Genomic DNA, 21,794 nt, shown 5'->3' with positions numbered 1-21,794 from the left:
AACTACTGTTGCTTACACAGTATAAGCCCTTCAGCAATCATTACTGAGAAAGCTACCTTGCATTGCTTTCATTTGTTAAAAGTTAATTGGTCTGGTTTGTGTGGATCTATTTCTGGTTTTGTCTGTATCACACATCTGTACTATCTTCCTGTACTATCACAGCGTCCCAGTTTGTGTAGCCACGTAGTAAACTGTAACATTGGAAAAGTGAGGAGTAACCTCTCCAGGGTTATTTTTTTAAAAAAAAAAAAACCTATCATCTGATAATTTTTATGTCTTTAAAAATTGAGATTTTGATTGCATTTAAATAAAACTGTACATAACTTCAGGGAGAACTAACATTTGATTCCGAGCTTTCTATTATATGAAAACTGGATACCTCTACAAGTATTTGGATATTTATTCCATTATCATTTTATAATTTTCACCACATTTGTGCTTTGTTAGATTATGTTAGTTTCTAACATTATATCTAGTCTTGAATTTTTTAGAATTTGATTTCATTTTGCTAATTGTTAATGTATAGAAGGGCAACTTTTTTTTTTAATCTTGTCACTTACGAGTTCTAGTAGATTTTCTTTTATATAGAATCCTTGGAATATTGTTTAGAAAAGTAATGTCACCTGAAAATACAGTTTTATTTTTCTTTTCTCAAGATGATACCTGTGGTTTCTGTCTCTTGCTTTTTAGCAAATCAGAACGTAAGCACTGCCTTAAATAGAAGGGTCTGAGGAATGTGGATGAATGTCCGTCTCTGTTCTTAGCCTGAAGCCTTCAGTCTTCCCCATTACGTATAGCCATTAAGTATGATGTCCTGAGCTGGGCACAGTAGCATATGCCTTTAATCCCAGCACTTGGGAGGCAGAGGCAGGCGGATTTCTGAGTTCGAGGCCAGCCTGGTCTACAGAGTGAATTCCAGGACAGCCAGGGCTACACAGAGAAACCCTGTCTCAAAAAAAAATATGATGTCCTTGCTGGGCTTCGCTTAGATCTTCTTTATGATGTTGAAGAACTTCTTTTTTTAATTTCAAGTATGCTGTTGGTTAATTATAAATGGGTGTTAAATTTTATCTGATGTTTCTTCTGTGTTGGTTTATGTGCTTGTATTATTTTTCACTAGACTGCAGTGACTAAGTTTGAATGCCAAACTAGCCTTGCATAGCTGAAGTAAGCCCAGATGTGGTGTTTTAGTTTTCATTTTTTTTTTAAATACATTATTAGATTGTGTTTGCTAACATTTCGTTAAGAACTTTAACAACCAAGTTAGTGGCCTGTTTTTCCTCTGCTGTTACTTTATATAAGTGTGGTACAATTTCATAGTCATATTGAAATTAATTAGTTGATTGAAATGAATTTTTACTTTGAAATGAATAAGGAAGTATTGTTTTTAATCCAGAAGTGAGTGATTGTGTATAAAACTAGCATTGCTATATTATTTTAATATTTGGTGCCAAAAACCAAATTATATTTAAAGATTATCTTTTAGGTGAAATTTCTTTTCTTTATATGGAAAAGTGTTTTTGATTTGATTATCTTGGGTGTTTTTTTTTTTTTTTTTTTTTGTGTGTGTGTGTGTGTGTTCTACCAAATTTCAAATCCTTTTTATAGCTTGTTTTAATTTTTTTCCTAGTGGTAAGAAAATGAAGCAGTTAATGCTAGTTATCAATGCAAGTGCTTTACATGAAATGGTGCATACGCTACTGAGATACTTGATTGTGATTAGAGTTTCTGATTTTCTACAGTTGGACTTGAATTATGGATCTAGAGAAAAATGTAGACACTGAATTAGCCTGTTTAATTTTATAAATGTGGAAAGAGGTAGTGAAGGATTTGTTTGCTTATTCAAGGTTAGATATGAGGTTGTAGGTTTAGTGCAGAAACTTTAAGCTAGGAAGGATTATTAGGTCTTCCATGGGGTGGGGGGTGGGGGGGGAAGAAACACATAGATATATAACTATATAGTATGCATATGTGTGTGGTTAAGTTACTGCCTCTTTTCCAGATACAGAAAATGGCACCAAAAATGCATGAAACAGCATTCAAGAGTGTGCCTTGCATGCACACTTTTATGCCTAATTATTTCTTTAAAAAACGGCAGCTTGGACTATTTGGAATTATTTTGGTAGAATAAATTTAGGGAGAGAGGCTTAACATTTCAGAAACCATTAGATTAGAATGTACCATCTGAACAATAGTATCCTAGTATAGAACTATCTTTTGAAATCACAATGTGAACATTAAGACTTTTAAAAAATAGTTAGATACATTTAGTATGTTTTCATAAGTATCATGCTATTTTATTTCTTGTTTAGTTAGGGAATGTATGGGACAGAGGCTCGTTACCCAACTAGCTTCAGAAGAAGGGAGGAAGATTGTCAGATGTTTTCTTATAAGCAATTTTCTTTACCTATGGAGGAAAAAATGATGGTCTGGATCTAGGAAATCATCCTGAAAATGTGTTTAACATTAAAAGATAAATGTTAGAAGTTTTTTCACAGTGATTAAAGTGACGATTTGTTTGTCTTTTGTCTACAAACATAATTCTGATGTTTCCCCTTCCTTGTCATCCCTATGTGCTACCAAATTCTCTTCAGACTCTCAGTAGAATACTTCAGGAAGCTACTGTTCATTGACTGGAAACCAAAGGTGCTGCCCAGTTGGTACTTTGGCTACAAGCAGTGTTCGTTTGTTTTGGTCATAGTTTAGTTAAGATATTCCTGTGCTTCAATGAACTCCTCTTTTGAAAATTGAAAATAGCTATGCAATGCTTTTTTATTACTTTTATTTTTCTACAGTCCAGTCATTACCCTCCTCCAGGTCCGCCCTTCCACACTCCCTCATCCCATTCCTCCTTCCCACTGTCTCCAAGAAGATCCCTGGCCCTGCCCCCCAACTCCCAAGGTTGCTGGCCCTCAGGGCTTTTCTCCTGCTCCCCACTCCAATACCTGATCATGTTCCCCTTTTCCCCTCCCCTTCCCCTCACCCACCCAGGTTCCTCCCTCCCTCCCTCTGCCTCCCATGATTGCTTTCTTCTCCTTCCCATGAGTTAAGTGGAGAGGAAAGCACCCCAAACACCCATCTAACAAATGAAAGGCAGGCCAGCCAGTCTCTTGGCAATGCTTTAAGATGGAGTTGCTGCTGCTCACACAACCTGTGGGCCAGATGCGTCCCAGAGTGAATTTCTTTATTTAAGTGTTTGGAAAAAATATCAAGGATAATAGTTTGTGAGATGTTAAAAATTACAAAAAGTTTAGTTTTTAATCTGCATAAATAAAGTTTTATTGGAATACAAACTCTGTTCATTCATTTACTGTCTATGGATACTTTCGTACTTCCCAAGCAGAGTAGTTGCTTGTGCAGACCATATGGCCTGCAAAGCCTAAAATACATACTGTCTGGACCTTTACAGAACGCTTGCCATCCCTGTTTTAAGATAAGAGTGTGGGCAGTACATGCTTTTAGAATTTTTAGTACAAGAGAAACTTGGTTTGCTCGTGTTTTGAATAAGTTTCTGAAAAGAAATAACCTAGAAAATGGTTGCTGATGTGTCCAGATAAATAAGTAGTAGCAGACCTTCTCTAGAATACAGATGCCATAGTTATCATATAGTTTGCACTATGTCATTTCATGACAGCATTTCTGCACATAGACACTACAAACTCATAATTACATCTCTGTTAGTACATTCTGTTAGTACATTGTAGAACAGCCGTTCCCAAGACTTACTTAGGTTCTTAGACTTAAGAAACTTGTGTTAGTTTGTTGTTGCTAGGACAACATACCAGCCATCAGTGACTTAAAAGATTTATGCTGGATCCCTATTTTCTTGTCTCAGACACTTGTTGGTTGGTTTGTTTCATTGCTGTGGACCTTCGTACAGATGTGAACCTTATGAATGGGACTGTGCAGTCTAGCCACACAGTTCATGGCAGACAAGAAGCAGAGTGAGAGAAGAGCTGGGGAGAAGGGGTTGTGTCCCAAGTGACCTATTTCACTAGGCCCCCAGGGATCTTGTAAAATACTACACTGTAGGGCACTAACATGGGATTAATTCATTGGTTGTGTCAGAGACCTCAGTGTCTAGTCACCTCCCAATAATGCCACATCTGGGGACCAAATCTTTAACACATGAGCCTTTTGGGCTGATATTTCCTGGCCATAGCACAACTACTCCGAGATTTTTTTTTTTAAATGCAGATTGTATGTTTTCCATGTTAGAAATGAGGACATTTTCAAATGGCAGTTTGTTAAATGGCAGGTGTCCATTCTACATTAGTAAAAGAAATCTTTATGAAAAATATTTTCTGAGTCAAAAAGAAGTGTGATGTTTTTGTAAGTTTCATGATCTTTTAGTAGAAAACAATAGGATTCCTTATCTATCTTTTTTATTTAGCTACCAATGTATGTTACTTTGATTGTTGTATTATTTTGGTCTATCCATACACAATTAACTAGTTAGAAAAGCGAAAATATTTTAATAATTTATTTAGAGACTTACATCTTTTCTTTTATATGATACCACAATTCACAAAGTAGCCTCATTTTTTTTAAATCAGTTGATCCTTCTCAGCTTGATTGTTTTTTTACACATGAATGCTTTGAAACATCACATTAATTCTTTCATAAAATGATTCTCTGAATTATGTGGATCTTCTGGATATTGGCTCATTTCATTATTCAGAATTTAAAGGCTACTTTTGTTACTATTACTACTGATACCACTGTCACATGTTATCCTAATGCTAGTAGTTGCAAATCTTTCCTCACAAATCCTGTTTTTACCAACAGATTCCAATTTTACCACTGGCAATGCATATTAATATAAATTGCTTTACTTGAGTTAACAGACTCACTTTTGAGAGCATGTCTGCCAGATTTGAAAGTCTCCATGGCCCTGGTTTGTTTAGTCTACAGAGTTGAAGGTGCTACAGCCAAACTATACAGAGAATTGTGTTTTCTTAGGTTGTATTATGTCACACAAAATATTAAAAAGGAGGTCTAACCATGGAAGGGTTGAAATGTAATAAAATTAACAATTTTTGCTACTTTTTGTATGTTTAAATGAAACTGACATGGTCAAGAGAAATTTTGTGATATATGTAGGCAATTTAGATGACTGTGGTTATTGTTATGCCTAAAGCATGGGGATGTAAATGCAAAGTTCAGCATTAGGGAGTAGGAGCTTTGGACATTGCAAGAGTACCTTAAGCGGCTTCCTTCTTCAGAACCTTGGCCTTAGGAGTATATATTTACATTAAGTTTTCTGTTACCTTACAGGTGCTATACTTGGCAGATCAGAAACTCAGGAGTGTCTTTTCTTTAATGCTAATTGGGAAAGAGACAGAACCAACCAGACTGGTGTTGAACCTTGCTATGGTGATAAAGATAAACGGCGACATTGTTTTGCTACCTGGAAGAATATTTCTGGTTCCATTGAAATAGTGAAGCAAGGTTGTTGGCTGGATGATATCAACTGCTATGACAGGTAAGAATGTGTTTAATTTTTATGATGGAGTTCAGTGACTTTCCTTCTCTCTGTCCTGCCTTGAAAAGGAAAGAAAGATCAATGCGTGGATTTTCAAGTATTTCTTGCTGTTTTGAAGATGAAATTATGAAAACCATCATAACATTCACCAGTGACAAGATTTTTGAGTAATAAACATACCATATTTCTACTTTATTCTTGATATGTTTTGAATCTACAAGTAGTGAGAACCCTTATATATGAATAATTTTTACCATCTTAGTAGCATTATAAGCTTTAATGCCAATTTAATAATCACTTTAAAAGAAAATCTATGTGTTGAAAAGTATACCCTTAAGGAGGAGTAATGATTTGTTGCAGTGTTCAATATCCATTCAGTTTTCTTCTTTATATATTTGGAAAGTATTGAGACTTTTGTTTTTTTTACCCCAAGAGATATTTATGTTGACATTCAGAATTATATCAGAACTAAACACTCATACAAAGCTATATTTTCTTTAGTACATCTTATTTCAATTATTTTATACTGGAATAAATAAATGGTAATGCTATTGAGTACTTCTGTTCTTTCTATAGGAAGGGACATCAATATTGGACTGATCATTTTCCTGCCTCCCTGCCACTTTTGCACTAGGGGTGGGTGTTGTAACATGGTAGAGGCCTGCACAGCCCTAGGCAACCAGCTGTTTTGGACCCAAGAAGTTGTGCTATAGCTGCTGACCATTCTGTCTTTTTCCAGGAGCCTCAGTTACCTACAGTTGATGATTGATTAGCCATATGTGACCTAGGCATTATAGTAAAATAAAATCATTTAGCTATATATTTAATATTTGGGTTATGCTTCAAAGTTTGTAAAGTTTCCAAGAATTATTTCTCTAAACTTACATTCTTTACCTGTATTTCTGACTATAAGTGCATAATTAAGTGATATCTACTATTATAAAAGGAAATGGGAAAACAGAAAAAAAATGTAGGGGTTATCTTTACTCTAACTGATCTTTTGTTAGTTCATATGAGAAAGCTGTGAGTGTGTTTGTTTACATGTGCACATGTGCATATGTGTTATATGTATATGGATACATACATACATATGCATGTGTGTAGTAAAAACTCCTGTACTTCTTGCCTCTCGACTCATCGTTTTACTTGTGGGAGACTCAGGCAGCACTGCAGTGCTTAGTGAGCTATTCATTGGAGCCTCACAGAGAGTATTACTCAGCATAAAGTGCTTGATCTCAGTGATGACCACACCAGCTTTGTTTCTGGGGATTAAATGCTAATAATATAGAAACTCATGAATCCAATATTTATGCTCTAAAATTGGTTGAATAAATCAATTGAACAAATAAAGATAGTATGAGAAAGGGAATTTTTTTGAGTTGTTTTCAGTGCTTGGAAACATGATTATTAATTTTTAAATTACATACTCCTTATAAAACAGCTTGACTTATCTTTTAATTTCTTCATAGTTGACGTTAGTGGATTCTCTTTGGAGTTTGATACTGGTAAAGCTATTAGCTCTTAAACTTGAACTTTTATCTGGAGTTGTCTCAGTTGTTGCTGAATGCTACACAAAGCAGGCTCATTGATGTTTAACAGCAGTAAAGTTGATTTTTTTAAAAGGACAGATTTATATAGCTGTTTTTTGTTTTTTTGTTTTTTCTAGACAGGGTTTCTCTGTATAGCCTTGGCTGTCCTGGAACTCACTCTGAGGCTGGCCTCGAACTCAGATATCCACCTGCCTCTGCCTCCTGAGTGCTGGAATTAAAGGCGTGCGTCACCACTAGAGGCTGCTGCTTTTTATTTTAATTCAGTTTGTCCTGATTGTGATCACTCTGAGGGATGAGGTCCTATATGTTTGTTGTTCATATTAGTTCTCTGCTTTTTTGTTTTCTTAAAATACAATCCTGTTCATCTGTTCAAGAATTGTAAAACTACTACCTGATAAAAGCTAGTTTGGGTCTTTGATACAGAAATAAATTCTGTTCCTGAGATACAAACTCACATTACTTAGTGTATGTGTGTATTTATTTAGCTTTATGTCTAGTTTTTAGTTTTTAATATTCACAAAATAGGGAGTTATATTTCCCATGAGCAAATGCAACTCCTAGACTAAATTGCCTCACTGACTTTATGTTCTTCTTCAAGCTTCTCTAATAATTAAAAAGAAAACAAAGGAGATAGTTACCTTAGATTGCTCATTTAACCACATTAAAGCAATAGTCTGAGGAAGCCAGTGTGATCATCATAAACTCAGATGTTTGTTTATTTTTTCTGCTGAGATTTACTAACAGAAGTCTAAGGACAGTTTTAATTTTAAGAGTTGATTATTGGATACTCACAAATGCCTTGAATTTGAATATAATGACTCCTGTCTCAGAAGAAATGCATCTATTGTGGGGTCAATATAATGCTATATGTATTAATTATTCTTTCTTTTTTAAAAATAGGACTGATTGTATAGAAAAAAAAGACAGCCCTGAAGTGTACTTTTGTTGCTGTGAGGGCAATATGTGTAATGAAAAGTTCTCTTATTTTCCGGAGATGGAAGTCACACAGCGTAAGTGCATAGTGAAAATATACATTTGTGTTGTTGACTAATTTATTACTTTCTTATACTCTATCCCTCCAACCCTTGGCTCCCAACTATGGTTACTACTTATAGGTTTGTGTAGACCAAATCCGAGCCATTTCTTCTTGCCTCTTTTGCAGCCACTTCAAATCCTGTTACACCGAAGCCACCCTATTACAACATCCTGCTGTATTCCTTGGTACCACTAATGTTAATTGCAGGGATTGTCATTTGTGCATTTTGGGTATACAGACATCACAAGATGGCCTACCCTCCTGTACTTGTTCCTACTCAAGTAAGTTACTATCCTATAGTTTCTTTTGTACATTTTATATTGTAAAGAAGTATTAACTGCAGTATAACTGAGTACTATGTTAGTTATTTTCTTTGGAGTTCATTGTGGAATGTTTATTGTCATGGAAACTAGAGCCAATAGCAGTCTTGCTAATTTTGTATGCTGTAAACTTCTTTTTTTTATTAGATATTTTCTTCATTTACATTTCAAATGCTATCCCAAAAGTCCCCTGTACTCTCTCCCCACCCTGTTCCCCAACCCACCCACTCCCACTTCCTGGCCCTGGCGTTCCCCTGTACTGGGGCAGATAATCTTCGCAAGACCAAGGGCCTCTCCTCCCAATGATGGCCGACTAGGCCATCTTCTGCTACATATGCAGCTAGAGACATGAGCTCTGGGTGTACTGGTTAGTTCATATTGTTGTTCCACCTATAGCTCCTTGGGTACTTTCTCTAGCTCCTCCATTGGGGACCCTGTGTTCCATCCAATAGATGACTGTGAGCATCCACTTCTGTATTTGCCATGCCTCACAAGAGACAGGGTCCTGTCAGCAAAATAGAGTCAGGTATTGATATCATCCCTAGTCTCCTGTAGTCTCACTCCTACCTAGTTCCTTAAGTATGGAATGCACTCTGCTTTCATATTGAAATTATTAATGATGAAAAGTGGTCTCAGAATCTTCTTTGTCTTTTTTATGCTTTTCTCTATTCAGATTTAATGCCTTTTAAAAGATCTTTTGCCAAAACACCCTTGACTGTTAGAAATGACCCATAAATTTAGGCAAGAAAGTATGGAAAATGAAAGCTTTGTAAAGGCTTTAGTGATATACATTTGTAAAGATCTTTCAAGTAAAGTTGCAGAGAAATATTTACCATGTATTACTGGTAATTCAGGTGTGTTGATTTGTTTACATAGCAAATATTAATTGGATAGTAAAAACTTTAAAAAATGTTTTTGATTTTTACTCACTTTATAAATATTTCTAAAAATGTAAACTGGGTAATCAGATTAAATGCTCTGAATTTTCTTTATTTCCACTATGTAGAGTGCTGTCATTAGTTCAGTGCCACACAGAACTTTTCATGGAAGTAACTAACAATCTACATGCCCAAGAAAACTGATAACTTTTGTTTATACTTCTTTGAGCCATTTTTTTTTTTTTTTGGTTTTTCAAGACAGGGTTTCTCTGTATAGCCCTGGCTGTTCTGGAACTCACTTTGTAGACCAGGCTGGCCTCGAACTCAGAAATCCGCCTGCCTCTGCCTCCCAAGTGCTGGGATTAAAGGCGTGCGCCACCACCGCCCGGCTTGAGCCATCTTTAAATCCTAATTTTTACTTTGTTTCTTTTAACACTATAAGATTTGAATACCTTGATCCTTCTGGGTCTCTTAGTTTAACTGTGTTTTTCTAATATTAGTAGGCTAAATGGTAAAATTTGATAAAAGAAATTAGGAAAACCTGGTATTTAATGATAAAGAATAATTCCTCTAAGCATTAATTTACATAACATACCTAGCAATATGTTGTTGCATCAGCTCTTTCATCTCTGTAATCTTTGAAGAATGCATGTAGAAAAATAAACCCAGTGGTAGATAACTTCCATTCTTCTGTCAGTGATTTTGTTTCAGTGTCTAAATTTAGAAGAGAAAGTAAAGTACTTTGTGCCCTAATAATTGTTTGAAATTACCCTGGATTCATAAATGTGACAGAAAAATCTAAAAAACACATTTAAGGGAACTTTATATATAATTATGGAATTTTTATTAAAGGAAGTTTTGAGCATTAATATAATGTTATAGATGATAGAACATTGAAGTATATCTAATGCTGGTATGCAAGTGTTGTTAAGATGTTCCTGTGTGTGTGTGTGTCTGTGTGTCTGTGTCTATATATTAGATGACTCTCATAAGAAGTACTAATTAAGAGTCTAACACTTTTTATTTAACAAAGGAAAGACACTACTACAATTCATAAATAATAGACCGAGACCTGTTGTAGGTACCCCCTGGGTTTCGGATGTTTGTTGCTGTTGATATTGTTGTGCGTGTTTAGGAATGCTGAAAAACAAGGCCTTACTTTTGTGCTTGAGTAACTTGGCATGGGCAAATCTTTATAAGAAAGACAACCCTGAACTGATTTATAACTTTCTGTGGATTTTAAACTTTGTGAAAATGACATTGTTTTTTATGTGGAATCTCACTCTGGACACCTCAGACTTTCTCTGACATAGTGTAACTGTATGGTTTAAGTCTCATTTTTGGTGAGAGTTTTTATATAAATTTTGTAATCCTTTTAAATTTAAAAATAATTGGAGGTAATTACATCAAGTATTTACTGATTATTTAAGTGCTTGTTCTAGGGTGGTGTTGCAAATAATTATATACATACATACACAAAACAAATGCACAAAGGGCTTCTTTTCACTGAATTTTAAATTGTGATACTGGTATGTAAGTATCATCTTTGGGATTTGTTGTAACATTCACATCCCTCAACCATACTTCTGAAAGTGTAGAATGGAGCTGTTGATAAAGTATATTTAATAAGCACTAGCTTAATTAATTTTTATCTCACAGGACTTAGTCTGTAGTATTAGATTATAGATAAACTGTGATGTATAAAGGCTTACAAATATCAGATCTGGAATCTAAGCCAAGATGCTTTTTAAACTTTGCTTCTTCCGCTTTTCTGTGTTGCTCCTCTTTTCAGAGAGCAGTTACTTTACATACTATTTAGGTAATTCCGTCACATCTTTGGCATCTCTATATCATGTTATTGTCTAGTTTAGCTTTCAGTATTGAGTAGTTTGTGAGCACTGCCATCATCTTGTTAGCCTCATGAAGATGAAAGAATATACATCACAGCTGTACAGAAAACACATACTCATGTGTTTCTCTTTGAAAGTTGTTTGAAAGTGTAGAATACATTTTTGAACAAGTGATTCGGCCATAGACAGAAATTTCTGGCTACTGGTTTGATTTTACCAGCTTGCACTCATTGTTTAAAGTGTTTGGAAGTAGTAATGAGTGGGTAGGTGAGGTATGCTGCACACTTAAAGTCTGGTGGACATGCCTGTACTTTACCTGCTAGGTGCCCACCTTCCAACAGTTAAAAGACCTGTTAGGAAGAGATCTTGCATTCTTGCCAAGAACATTTTCTTTGCATGTTGTTTTAAGTTCTTTAGGAAAATGGCATAGTACTTTTTACTACTTAGAGAAACTTTCATATCTTTAGCTAATGGCTGGTTTATGTATAAACTGCTATCTTGTAAGGACTTGACCTTAACAATATCAATAAGCTGGCTATGTCAGTTAAGTAATGGGAGTCATTATAGCAAAGACATCATTTATTTAGAGTATTTTTATTAGTATTATCTTCAGTGATAATAGGACATACATAATTTAAAATCTGTTTCTTTAAAATTATGGTTCTTTATAATGAACAAAAACCATTCACTGCAAAATAATTTAGCATGATTAAGGATACAAACAAGGCATGCCTCCGTGTGATTAATGATTGAGGCTACTTTCCAACTCACCATTGTTTCATGGTGTCACTGCTTCCACAGTCATCTCTGATGAAAGTTTGGGGAGGTGATGCTCTAAGTGCTCTTGCAGACCCCATTCACCACCTTTATCTTGATGGTTTGGTGTTCAGAATGTGCTGCCCTTCAGGTTATGGATGTCTCTGTAACCTACAGCTGGTCTTCTTGCTTTCATGTTCTTCTTCACCTCTGCTATTGCTAGAATAGTACTTTACATGTTAGATTATGTTGCTTCTGTGATCAAAAGTACTCAAGGGCTCTTACTGCTTTGTAGCCTATCATATGTGGTCCACCGTACACCATCTTCTCATGTTTTTTCTCCATGCTATACCCAAAACCATCTAGTATACACATGTAGAGTTATATTCTTTCCTCTTTGGTTCCGATAAATAATCCCAGGAGAGAAAAATCAGAATAATCTGTATAAATATTGTATCATATTTCATTATTCCTAAGCTTCTTGAAGACAAAGTATGTAACTGCTGTGTTTATAGTGTTGGTGAGGGATGACCACCCTGCAAGTACTGGACGCAATGTTGAGTTTTTCTGTCGAGTCTCCTTGAGATGATAAGATCAACCCCAGGAATTCCTGTAATAAACATTCAGATACTTTTAGAACTTTGCCTTGAGACAAAACTGTAGTTTTGGAGGATGTACAGTAAGTTGAAGTATTCCTAGCTTTTATAAGACAGAGACATGATTCCCGACTCAAGAAGCAGCCTCTCACTTTGTATTATAAGGCCACTTTTCTTTTGCTTCTGCTGGAACTCTTTCCACACATAGGAAGACGCTCATCCACAGGGAGTAAATTGAATGCAAACTGGTTTTTCTGGTGATAGTGAGTCATGAGTGTGAGGGAATTGACGACTGACTCTCTTATTAAGCCTTATGTTGTAAAGAGTTAATGTGGTTTCAGTAAAACTGTTGGTGAACTTAAGTTTCCTGTTTATAAGATCAGTGTTCATGCTGAGAATGAACACCTGCCACTTGATCAGGTAAAGATTAGAGTCTAGAAATTGCTTACCTTAAATAAGATACAAAGCTAGCTTTTTGTTCATTTCAAAAGGCACTTTAGTATTGCAACATTGTTCTTTTTAAAGTGACATCAACTTCCTTAGTCCTTATGAAATTTTGTCTGGTTGTTGGTTTGAGATGGAGTAAGGGCTTTCATATGTTGGGGATCCCCAAGTTGAGCATGCAACCATCGACCTTAATATTAAAGCAATAATAGGATGACATTTCATGCTGTGACAAATTACTACCTTCTGAGAAACCAAATCATCTCTGAAAATGCTTTGTAGCATCTTCTTCTTGATTGTGAACTTATATACATATCTATTGAGAAGTAGTGAGAAACCAAGCTGTAGGATAATAGTGAAGCCAGCTTAGGAAGATGTGCTCCTTTCTTCCTTAGGAAAGATGTTATTTATTAATTACTAAATTATTGATAATGTTTAGCATTTATAGAAGCGTGCCTTTTAACATTCATCTGTACTTAAAATATAACTACATCCTCCCTTTCCCCCAGGTTACCTTCCTCCAGCTCCTCCCATGTCCCCCTGCCTCCCTCTCCCATCACACCTTTGCTTCCTCTGAGTACTTTGTTTACCTGTATGTATGTATACATGTAAAGATACAACCTGCCTGCCGAGAGTCGGAGTTTACCTGTATGTATGTATGTATAAATGTAAAGATACAACCTGCCGAGAGTCGGAGTTTACCTGTATGTATGTATGTATACATGTAAAGATACAACCTGCCTGCCGAGAGTCGGAGTTTACCTGTATGTATGTATACATGTAAAGATACAACCTGCCTGCCGAGAGTCGGAGTTTACCTGTATGTATGTATGTATACATGTAAAGATACAACCTGCCTGCCGAGAGTCGGAGTTTACCTGTATGTATGTATGTATAAATGTAAAGATACAACCTGCCTGCCGAGAGTCGGAGTTTACCTGTATGTATGTATGTATACATGTAAAGATACAACCTGCCTGCCGAGAGTCGGAGTTTACCTGTATGTATGTATGTATACATGTAAAGATACAACCTGCCTGCCGAGAGTCGGAGTTTACCTGTATGTATGTATGTATACATGTAAAGATACAACCTGCCTGCCGAGAGTCGGAGTTTACCTGTATGTATGTATAAATGTAAAGATACAACCTGCCTGCCGAGAGTCGGAGTTTACCTGTATGTATGTATGTATAAATGTAAAGATACAACCTGCCTGCCGAGTGTCGGAGTTTACCTGTATGTATGTATAAATGTAAAGATACAACCTGCCTGCCGAGAGTCGGAGTTTACCTGTATGTATGTATGTATACATGTAAAGATACAACCTGCCTGCCGAGAGTCGGAGTTTACCTGTATGTATGTATGTATACATGTAAAGATACAACCTGCCTGCCGAGAGTCGGAGTTTACCTGTATGTATGTATACATGTAAAGATACAACCTGCCTGCCGAGAGTCGGAGTTTACCTGTATGTATGTATAAATGTAAAGATACAACCTGCCTGCCGAGAGTCGGAGTTTACCTGTATGTATGTATAAATGTAAAGATACAACCTGCCGAGAGTCGGATTTTGTGGTTTGTGTGTATGGTTTCAGATTCCTTTGTTAGAAAATTTATCCCTGGGAAAGACTAGTTTTCCCCTGGTTCTTTACCTAGAGGTAAAATCCTATGAGATTTCTTTTTTTTGGTGATAATACCTGTTTATGCCGTCATTTTTTTTTTTTGGGTCAAATTTTTTATTTGATATTTTCTTCATTTACATTTCAAGCACTATCCAGAAAGTCCCCTATACCCTCCCCCCACCCTGCTCCCCAACCCACCCACTCCTGCTTCCTGGCCCTGGCATTCCCCTGTACTGGGGCATATGATCTTCACACGACTAAGGGCCTCTCCTCCCATTGATGGCTGACTAGGCCATCCTCTATGCAGTCATTTTTAGGGAAGACTTTTACCACAGGCTTCCTGGTCCTCTAGCTCTTAAAATTGTCCCAGCCTGTCTTGTGCAGTATTCTCTGAGCCATAGATACAGAAGTAGCAATGTAGATGTGTACATGAGGCTTGACTTCCACACTCTGTTAATCTCTGCTTGTGTTGTGTCCAGTTGTGGTTTTCTGTAATTGTCTCCACTTGATAGTAAAGAACTATGCAGACCTAGCAAAATCGTGGTATTAGATTCTTTTCTAAGGTCCATGACCTCATTAGCCCTGGGAATCTGGCTCTGTTTCCGGTACCAGACATTTTTTTCCTCCTGTTGAGTGGACCTTTAGTGCAGTCAGATGCTGTTGGTTACATTCACTGTATCTTGATGGACATTTCATTGTGCTGGTTAGTATTAGTTCAGAGGTGTCACAACTGGGTAGGGTTTTAAATTACTTCCCTCCCTTGGCAGCGTGCATAGGATTTTCTAGAACCATGGAAGCTGGACCACATGAAGGTTTCCAGATTGGATCCATTTTGAATTACTATTGTGTAACAAACTTTTTCCTGTGCAGATGCAATACATATATCTGTTCACCCTAGATAGGAATCCCACAACAGACCAAAGTAACAAATACCACCAAAGTCGAACTTAGTGAACCATGAGTTTGATTGGGGTTACAATCAGTGTGTCACTTTCAGGAACAAATATGATTCAAGGACAGCTACATTATCAAAGCCCACCGAGTATGGGTGACCACTCACAACAACTGAGAACCTGGAGTGCTTTGCATAACCTGCAGGTAGCCCAACAGGTTGGAGAGTGTCCTTTATAAGTGACTCTGGTCTAAACCTCTTTTTAGACAGCTCCACCGATCGCTACTTCTTCTAGGCAGGTGGTCTGGGCTCAGAGTTTCCTTTCATCTTTTGCTCTTCTGAGTCTTCTTTACAGATTAGCCTACTAGGTCTGAGAGGGACTCTCAGCTTTTGTGGCAGAGAGAGGGGCCTAGTGAATCTGGTCAGTTTCAGGTATTTCCTGGAACTGTTTTGAGTTGTTTACTTTCTTGTTTTAAGGCATTATCCTGAAGGATGAAATGTTTAAATCTGGGAAGAAGCTGTTATAGAAGTTGGCGGCTTAATGCCTATGGTTTATTAATACACGTTGTTTCTCTTCTGCTTGAAATAAGACTTTGTTTGATTTATGGACACAAATTATTTAGAATGAATTGTAGCAAAAAGGGAAAGAAATCATTTGCATTTCTTTTATCACTTTCTGTAAGTAATTTTAAGATTGGTGTACATCCTGGAATACCTTTCTCTAGCCTCATCTGTTTTAGTTTATGCGTTTTTTTTCTTATGAACTATTAGATATACTATTTTCCTTTTTTTAAATTTATTTTTTACATTCCATAGTCCATTCCCCCCCATCCACCCTCCTACTACTCCACATCCCACACCTCCTCTCCACCCCATCTTATCTCCACGAGGATACCCCCAACCCCTAACCCCACCTGACCTCTAAACTCTCTGGGGCCTCCAGTCTCTTGAGGGTTAGATACATCATCTCTGAATGAACACAGACCCGGCAGTCCTCTACTGTATGTCTGTTAGGGGCCTCATATCAGCGGGTAATTGCTATCTGTTTGGTGGTCCAGTGTTTGAGAGATCTCCAGGGTCTAGATTAATTAAGGCTGCTGGTCCTCCTACAGGATTGCCCTTCTTCTCAGCTTCTTTCAGCCTTCCCTAATTCAACAACAGGGGTCAGCTGCTTCTGTTCATTGGTTGGGTGCAAATATCTGACTCTTTCAGGGCTGCTTGTTGGGTCTTCCAGAGTACAGTCATGCTAGGTCCATTTTTGTTAGCGCTCCATAGCCTGAGTAATAGTGTCAGGCCTTGGGACCTCCCCTTGAGCTGGATCCCACTTTGGGCCTGTTACAGGACCTTCTTTTCCTCAGGCTGCTCACCATTTCCATCCCTGTAATTCTTTCATACAGGAACAATTATGGGTCAGAGATATGACTGTGGGATGGCAACCCCACCCCTCACTTGATGTCCTGTCTTCCTGCTTGAGGTGGGCTCTATAAGTTCCCTCTCCCTACTGTTGGGCATTTCATCTAAGGTCCCTTCCTCCCTTTGAGTCCTGGGAGTCTCTTACCTCCCAGGTCTGTGGTGCATTCTGGGGAGTCCCCCTAACCTCCTGTCTCCTGAGGTTGCTTGTTTCCATTCTTTCTGCTGGCCCTCAGGGCTTCAGTCTTTTTCCCTCACCCAGTACCAAATCAGGTTCCCCTCTCCTCCCCACTCCCCCCATCCTATCCACTTTCCCTCCCCCCTCCCCACTTGTGATTGCTTTCTTCTCTCTCTCCCAAGTGGGATTGAGGCGTCCTCACTTGGGCAATTCAGCTTGTTGACCTTTTTTGAGTTCTGTGGACTGTATCTTGGGCATTCTCTCTCTCTATACACTTAGTGAACACACACACACACACACACACACACACACACATAGTATTAGTATACACACACACACACACACATATATATATATATATATTTACATATATATATATATATACACACATATATATACACACATACAGACTATAGTAGTGTAGAAAAATAGCTTTTCAGCTTGATGTGCTATTTATCTCAATCCATTAAAAGATGTATCTTTAAGTGAAACTTAGTAAAGTGCTAATACATGCTCAAGAAATACCAAAATTTAGTGTGTTTTGGTACAAATTTTGTACATTTAAGGCATACTGTGATATATGTGTGTGTAATATAATTATATAAAAATATAATATATTTATATAATATATAAAACTGGTAAAATGTGTGTATGATATATGTATGTAATATAATTATATAAGAATATATTTTAATATATTTATATACAATTATATTACTATATAATTACATATACATATATCACTCACACACATTTTACCAGTTTAGTAGTTTGTATGAGATTTCTGATAGGATAATCTATATTTCATAAGTATTTCCAACCATGTTTAAAATATGATATAATGCTGTTTTAAACTTGTGCATCTTTGTATATGTATATTCTTAAGAATGGTACATGGTTGTTATAGTTGTTTTTCCTTTTGTGTCCCACTGTGATATATAATTGCTTTTTGATTCAATAACTAAATTTCCACCTTCATTTAGAGTATACTTTTAAGCAAATTTTTAGAAATTATTGATAGATACAAAGCTTGAAAAGTTACCTTCATCAAGCACATACATTTTTTCTCCTACCTACAAGTGCTTAAATATAGTTATTTGGAGATTGAGAATTCTGTATCCAGAAGCAAAAATGGTTGGGAGGAAGACAAAAACCATGGAGCTTAACCCAGTTAGAGTGAATGTGTATATGACACTCAATTTGTGAAAGTGAGTTTTATGAGTGCTTTGGTGACCCATTCAGTTCTTAGGCCTGGAATGCAGCTTTTCTCTTGCCAGCCTGGAAGTGGACTTTCTCTGGAGAGCAACTATTAGCAGGAGGAGGCACACCTTTGCTTCTCTGTATCAGGCTCATTTCCTGGATCTGACCTTAGACCTTTTCCTTTATTCCTTGCTGTGCCACTGCTTTAAAACCCTTTTCTACTAATTTGAAATAGTAGAAGTAGAAAAGCTCATTTGTTAATGAAGTAGTACTGTGGGCTGCCTTTCTGGTTTTGGCGCTCGCATACCTGCTCTCAGTCCTGCACTAAGCATCTGTATAGTACTGGTGCAGGATGCTCTCGGCTTGCCCTCTTGGATCTCACAGTTACAAGTAAAGGTGAAAACAAACCAGCTGCTTATTGGGCTTTGCTACTTGGAAATGAAGGTGAAGAGGTTTTGCAGGGAGTGGCAGGGAGAACAGATCTGATTGGCGTTCTGCACTCCCACACGGCATTTGAGATGCTGACCAGTGTTAAAACGCTCAGTAAATGTCAGCTGTCATTGTCCTTTCTGTCACAGCTTCAGAACTGACCAAAAGGAGTAAGTTTCATAGAAAGTGCTACTGCTGTACTACTCTAAAATATCTGTTGTGTCGTGTTCATTTTATTGATGAGAAAAAGGTAAAGTGACCTAACTTACAATCCCAATCCAAGTGGGAGTTACTCACGAGTTACTGTCCACTGATTGAACAGCTTATTTTCAAATAAGTAATTTGATGGAGTCCATAGAAAACTAAATTAGGGAAAATTAATTAGAGTTTACTGTTTCATCCTGAATAGAGGTTTTATTTGTGCTTATACAGCCTGATGGTGAAATAATTTTCACACACCAGAATTTATTTCTATTTACACATATTCATTTTCATTTTTCATCTTCACTTAGAGGTTATAAACATTAAATTAGATAAAGGTAAGCTTTCTTTATAGTTAGTCATAACCCTCAGCTTTTGAACAGCAACTAAGAGGAGACTGTGCTTTCCCTGTATCTCCTGGAGACTTTCCACCCTAGTGCTGGCAGCCCTGTGCTGCTAACTGACTAGGGAATCTTTTCAGAGTCCTTATTTTTATCCACAGTGCATTTTTTATTTGTTTGTTTTGGGGAAAAGTAAGGAGAGAAACTATGAAGAAACTTGGGATCTAATTAACAGAGTCATGGCTGACCCATATGACAGCATCAGATTTATTCATCTATTAATCTATGCCTTTTTCTAGTTCAGAAACTTTTTTTCTGAAGTTACTGTCTTATCCTCTATGAATTTTATTTCTGTTCTTGTTTTTTTATATATTTGTCTAAGAAATGAAGACTTGTTCATAAGAGCCTGAGTAGTTAGTATTTGACAAGAATAGTATAGTCAGAAAACTTTGTTTGAATGAGTGGATAAATGAATGGGTGAATCAAGTTTTATATTTTCTGATGTTTGGCAGTAATTTCATTCCTTCTTGATAAGCAGCGAGTCTCTTTCTAATCTGGAAACCTAATTACTTGGCATTAAGGTACTGATTTGATTTTTAGTTACGTACAGTTTTAGTGCTGAGTACTCAAAGCCACCATTTTCATTTTGGGAATACAGTTGTATCTATTTGTATAGTCAGTGATCTCTTTTGCCTTTTTTGACTATATACTGTAACAATTTCTACTTTGAAAAAGCATGCCCTTGGTGCCTCTTATTTATTACTTTGTGTCTTTTTGTTCTAATGTTCTTTTATTGAGAAGTATATCTAAAAAAAAAAACTATACTTAAAATCTGTTTTAGTTATTTTAATTCTTTTGCTTTTGTCTTGCCCATTTTTAGCACATTAAGGTTTGGTTTTGTCTTCATTCGTTTTTGTGTTGGATGTTTACTCTCTCCATTAGTTAGGAAGTTTCCTGAGTAGGCATACTACTTTCTAAGATTAAGAGTACTGACATTGTGAGCTCTGAAAGTTCTTGTGTGTAAACAAGATCCCAGTAATTCTTGTGCCTTTGCATCCCTGTGAAAGAGAGGTTCTCTCATGGTATGGAAGTATTAATTAAGCTGGTTTTTTGATGGATAATGAATAGCCTTGGATGATACCAAGAAAACAACTGATACAGAAAAGTGAGTTGTCATTTCTTTCGTCAGGTACTGTTCTCTGTAGAAATAGTGGCAACTGGGAAATGTGTCATCTGTGTGGAGTTTTCGAGCTCCGTAGCAGCGGCTAACGTGTGTTTTACTTTATTTAAACTTCAGGCAGTTCTCTCTTTTGTGGTGACTTGTTCTCTTTTCCTACCTGACTATCCTCAGACTGAGAAATGTGCCTGTATACTTATTTCCAAGGGATTACTACTTACTTCCTACATTTAAAGTTGTTATAATACCGGAATTATAGTTTGAACTGCTAACAAATGCTTAATTCAGACTGTGGACTAAGTCATTTAAATCCTGTTCTGTCAGGATATATTTTGATTTATTCATGTTGCTACAGCTGGACAGGGAGGTTTGTAACAGAGCTAGTTTATCACCAGGTTTTATTTAATTCTGGCCATCGTTCTTTGTGTTTTCTTCCTGGTTTGTCTTTCCTGAGCACACACATAGCATTATTCTGTGTTTCACCTAGTACATTCCAAAAAGGTGAGTGAGATAATTTACTCACTGGAAGTAGGAAATTTCAGAGGTTCTTATGAAAACTGTTAAAAAAACAAACAAACCAAAAAACCCAAAACAAAACCCCAAATCACCACCACCACAACAAAAAACAACAAACAAAAACTCAAAACAAAACAAAACCCCAAAACAACAACCAAAAAAACCTCCAAAATAACACAACAACACAACACAAAATAAAACAAACCAGACAAACCCTAGAACTGGAAAGACATCACAGCTCACAAAAGCCTAAGTTTGATCCTTAGAACACACATGGAAGGAAGAGAATAGAAAAACAGCCAACCACACAGGCAGGCAGGCTGGGTTGATGCTGCATGTTTGCAACCCCAGCACTAAAAGAGTTGTGGCAGGTGCATTCCTGGGGCTTGCTGACCAGCCTAGCCTGCTTGGAGAGTTCCAGGTCACTTGGAAATGGCACTTTGGGAATGACACCTGAGGTGGCCCCCTAACCTTCATGCACACACTCATAAAAGCTCTTAGAATCCCTGGTCTGAGAGAACTGGATTTCCTCAGGGCTTTGTTTCCTGGTATTTGTTAAAGGCAATACTGCCCTCTGCTGTTCAGAATCCAATTGCAGCTCCTGTTCACCAGAATTGCCTGTTTACACTCACACTTTAGACTTTCAAATCTTTACAAGTAATACGTAATATTTAAAATTTATTTTACTTGCTTGCTTGAGCCCATTGTATTAGGTAATTTTGGGTTATTTTTACATCCAAATTTATTTACTGCCACCCTAGTAGGTGTAAGTTAAGGATTTTTCCTTATATTTTTAAAAATAACACTTTCCTCTGGTTATAAGGAATGAGTTTTTCATTCTTATCTTAAAAATACAGTCTGCTGAATCACTGTCAAGTCTTAAAAAGCTAAATCATTCTTTCACCTTTGTAAC

At 36.8% G+C, this 21,794-nt stretch overlaps 1 protein-coding gene across 2 annotated transcripts in view; it reads left to right on the top strand.

Moving 5' to 3' along the window:
* The window catches only part of Acvr2a (activin A receptor type 2A), an 84,282-nt gene that overhangs the window by 44,885 nt on the left and 17,603 nt on the right, over positions 1 to 21,794 (top strand). For both annotated transcript variants that reach the window (XM_021182641.3, XM_029474050.2), the window contains exons 2-4: positions 5,278 to 5,485; positions 7,936 to 8,045; positions 8,198 to 8,352. In XM_021182641.3, coding sequence (XP_021038300.1) covers positions 5,278 to 5,485; positions 7,936 to 8,045; positions 8,198 to 8,352 — 473 coding nt within the window. The remainder of the gene's footprint in view (positions 1 to 5,277; positions 5,486 to 7,935; positions 8,046 to 8,197; positions 8,353 to 21,794) is intronic.

Source organism: Mus caroli, unplaced genomic scaffold, assembly GCF_978045245.1.
Source record: "Mus caroli unplaced genomic scaffold, Mus_caroli_1 scaffold_2, whole genome shotgun sequence".
NCBI classification, from domain to species: Eukaryota; Metazoa; Chordata; class Mammalia; order Rodentia; family Muridae; genus Mus; species Mus caroli.
This window is presented reverse-complemented; position numbering and strand designations above follow the sequence as displayed.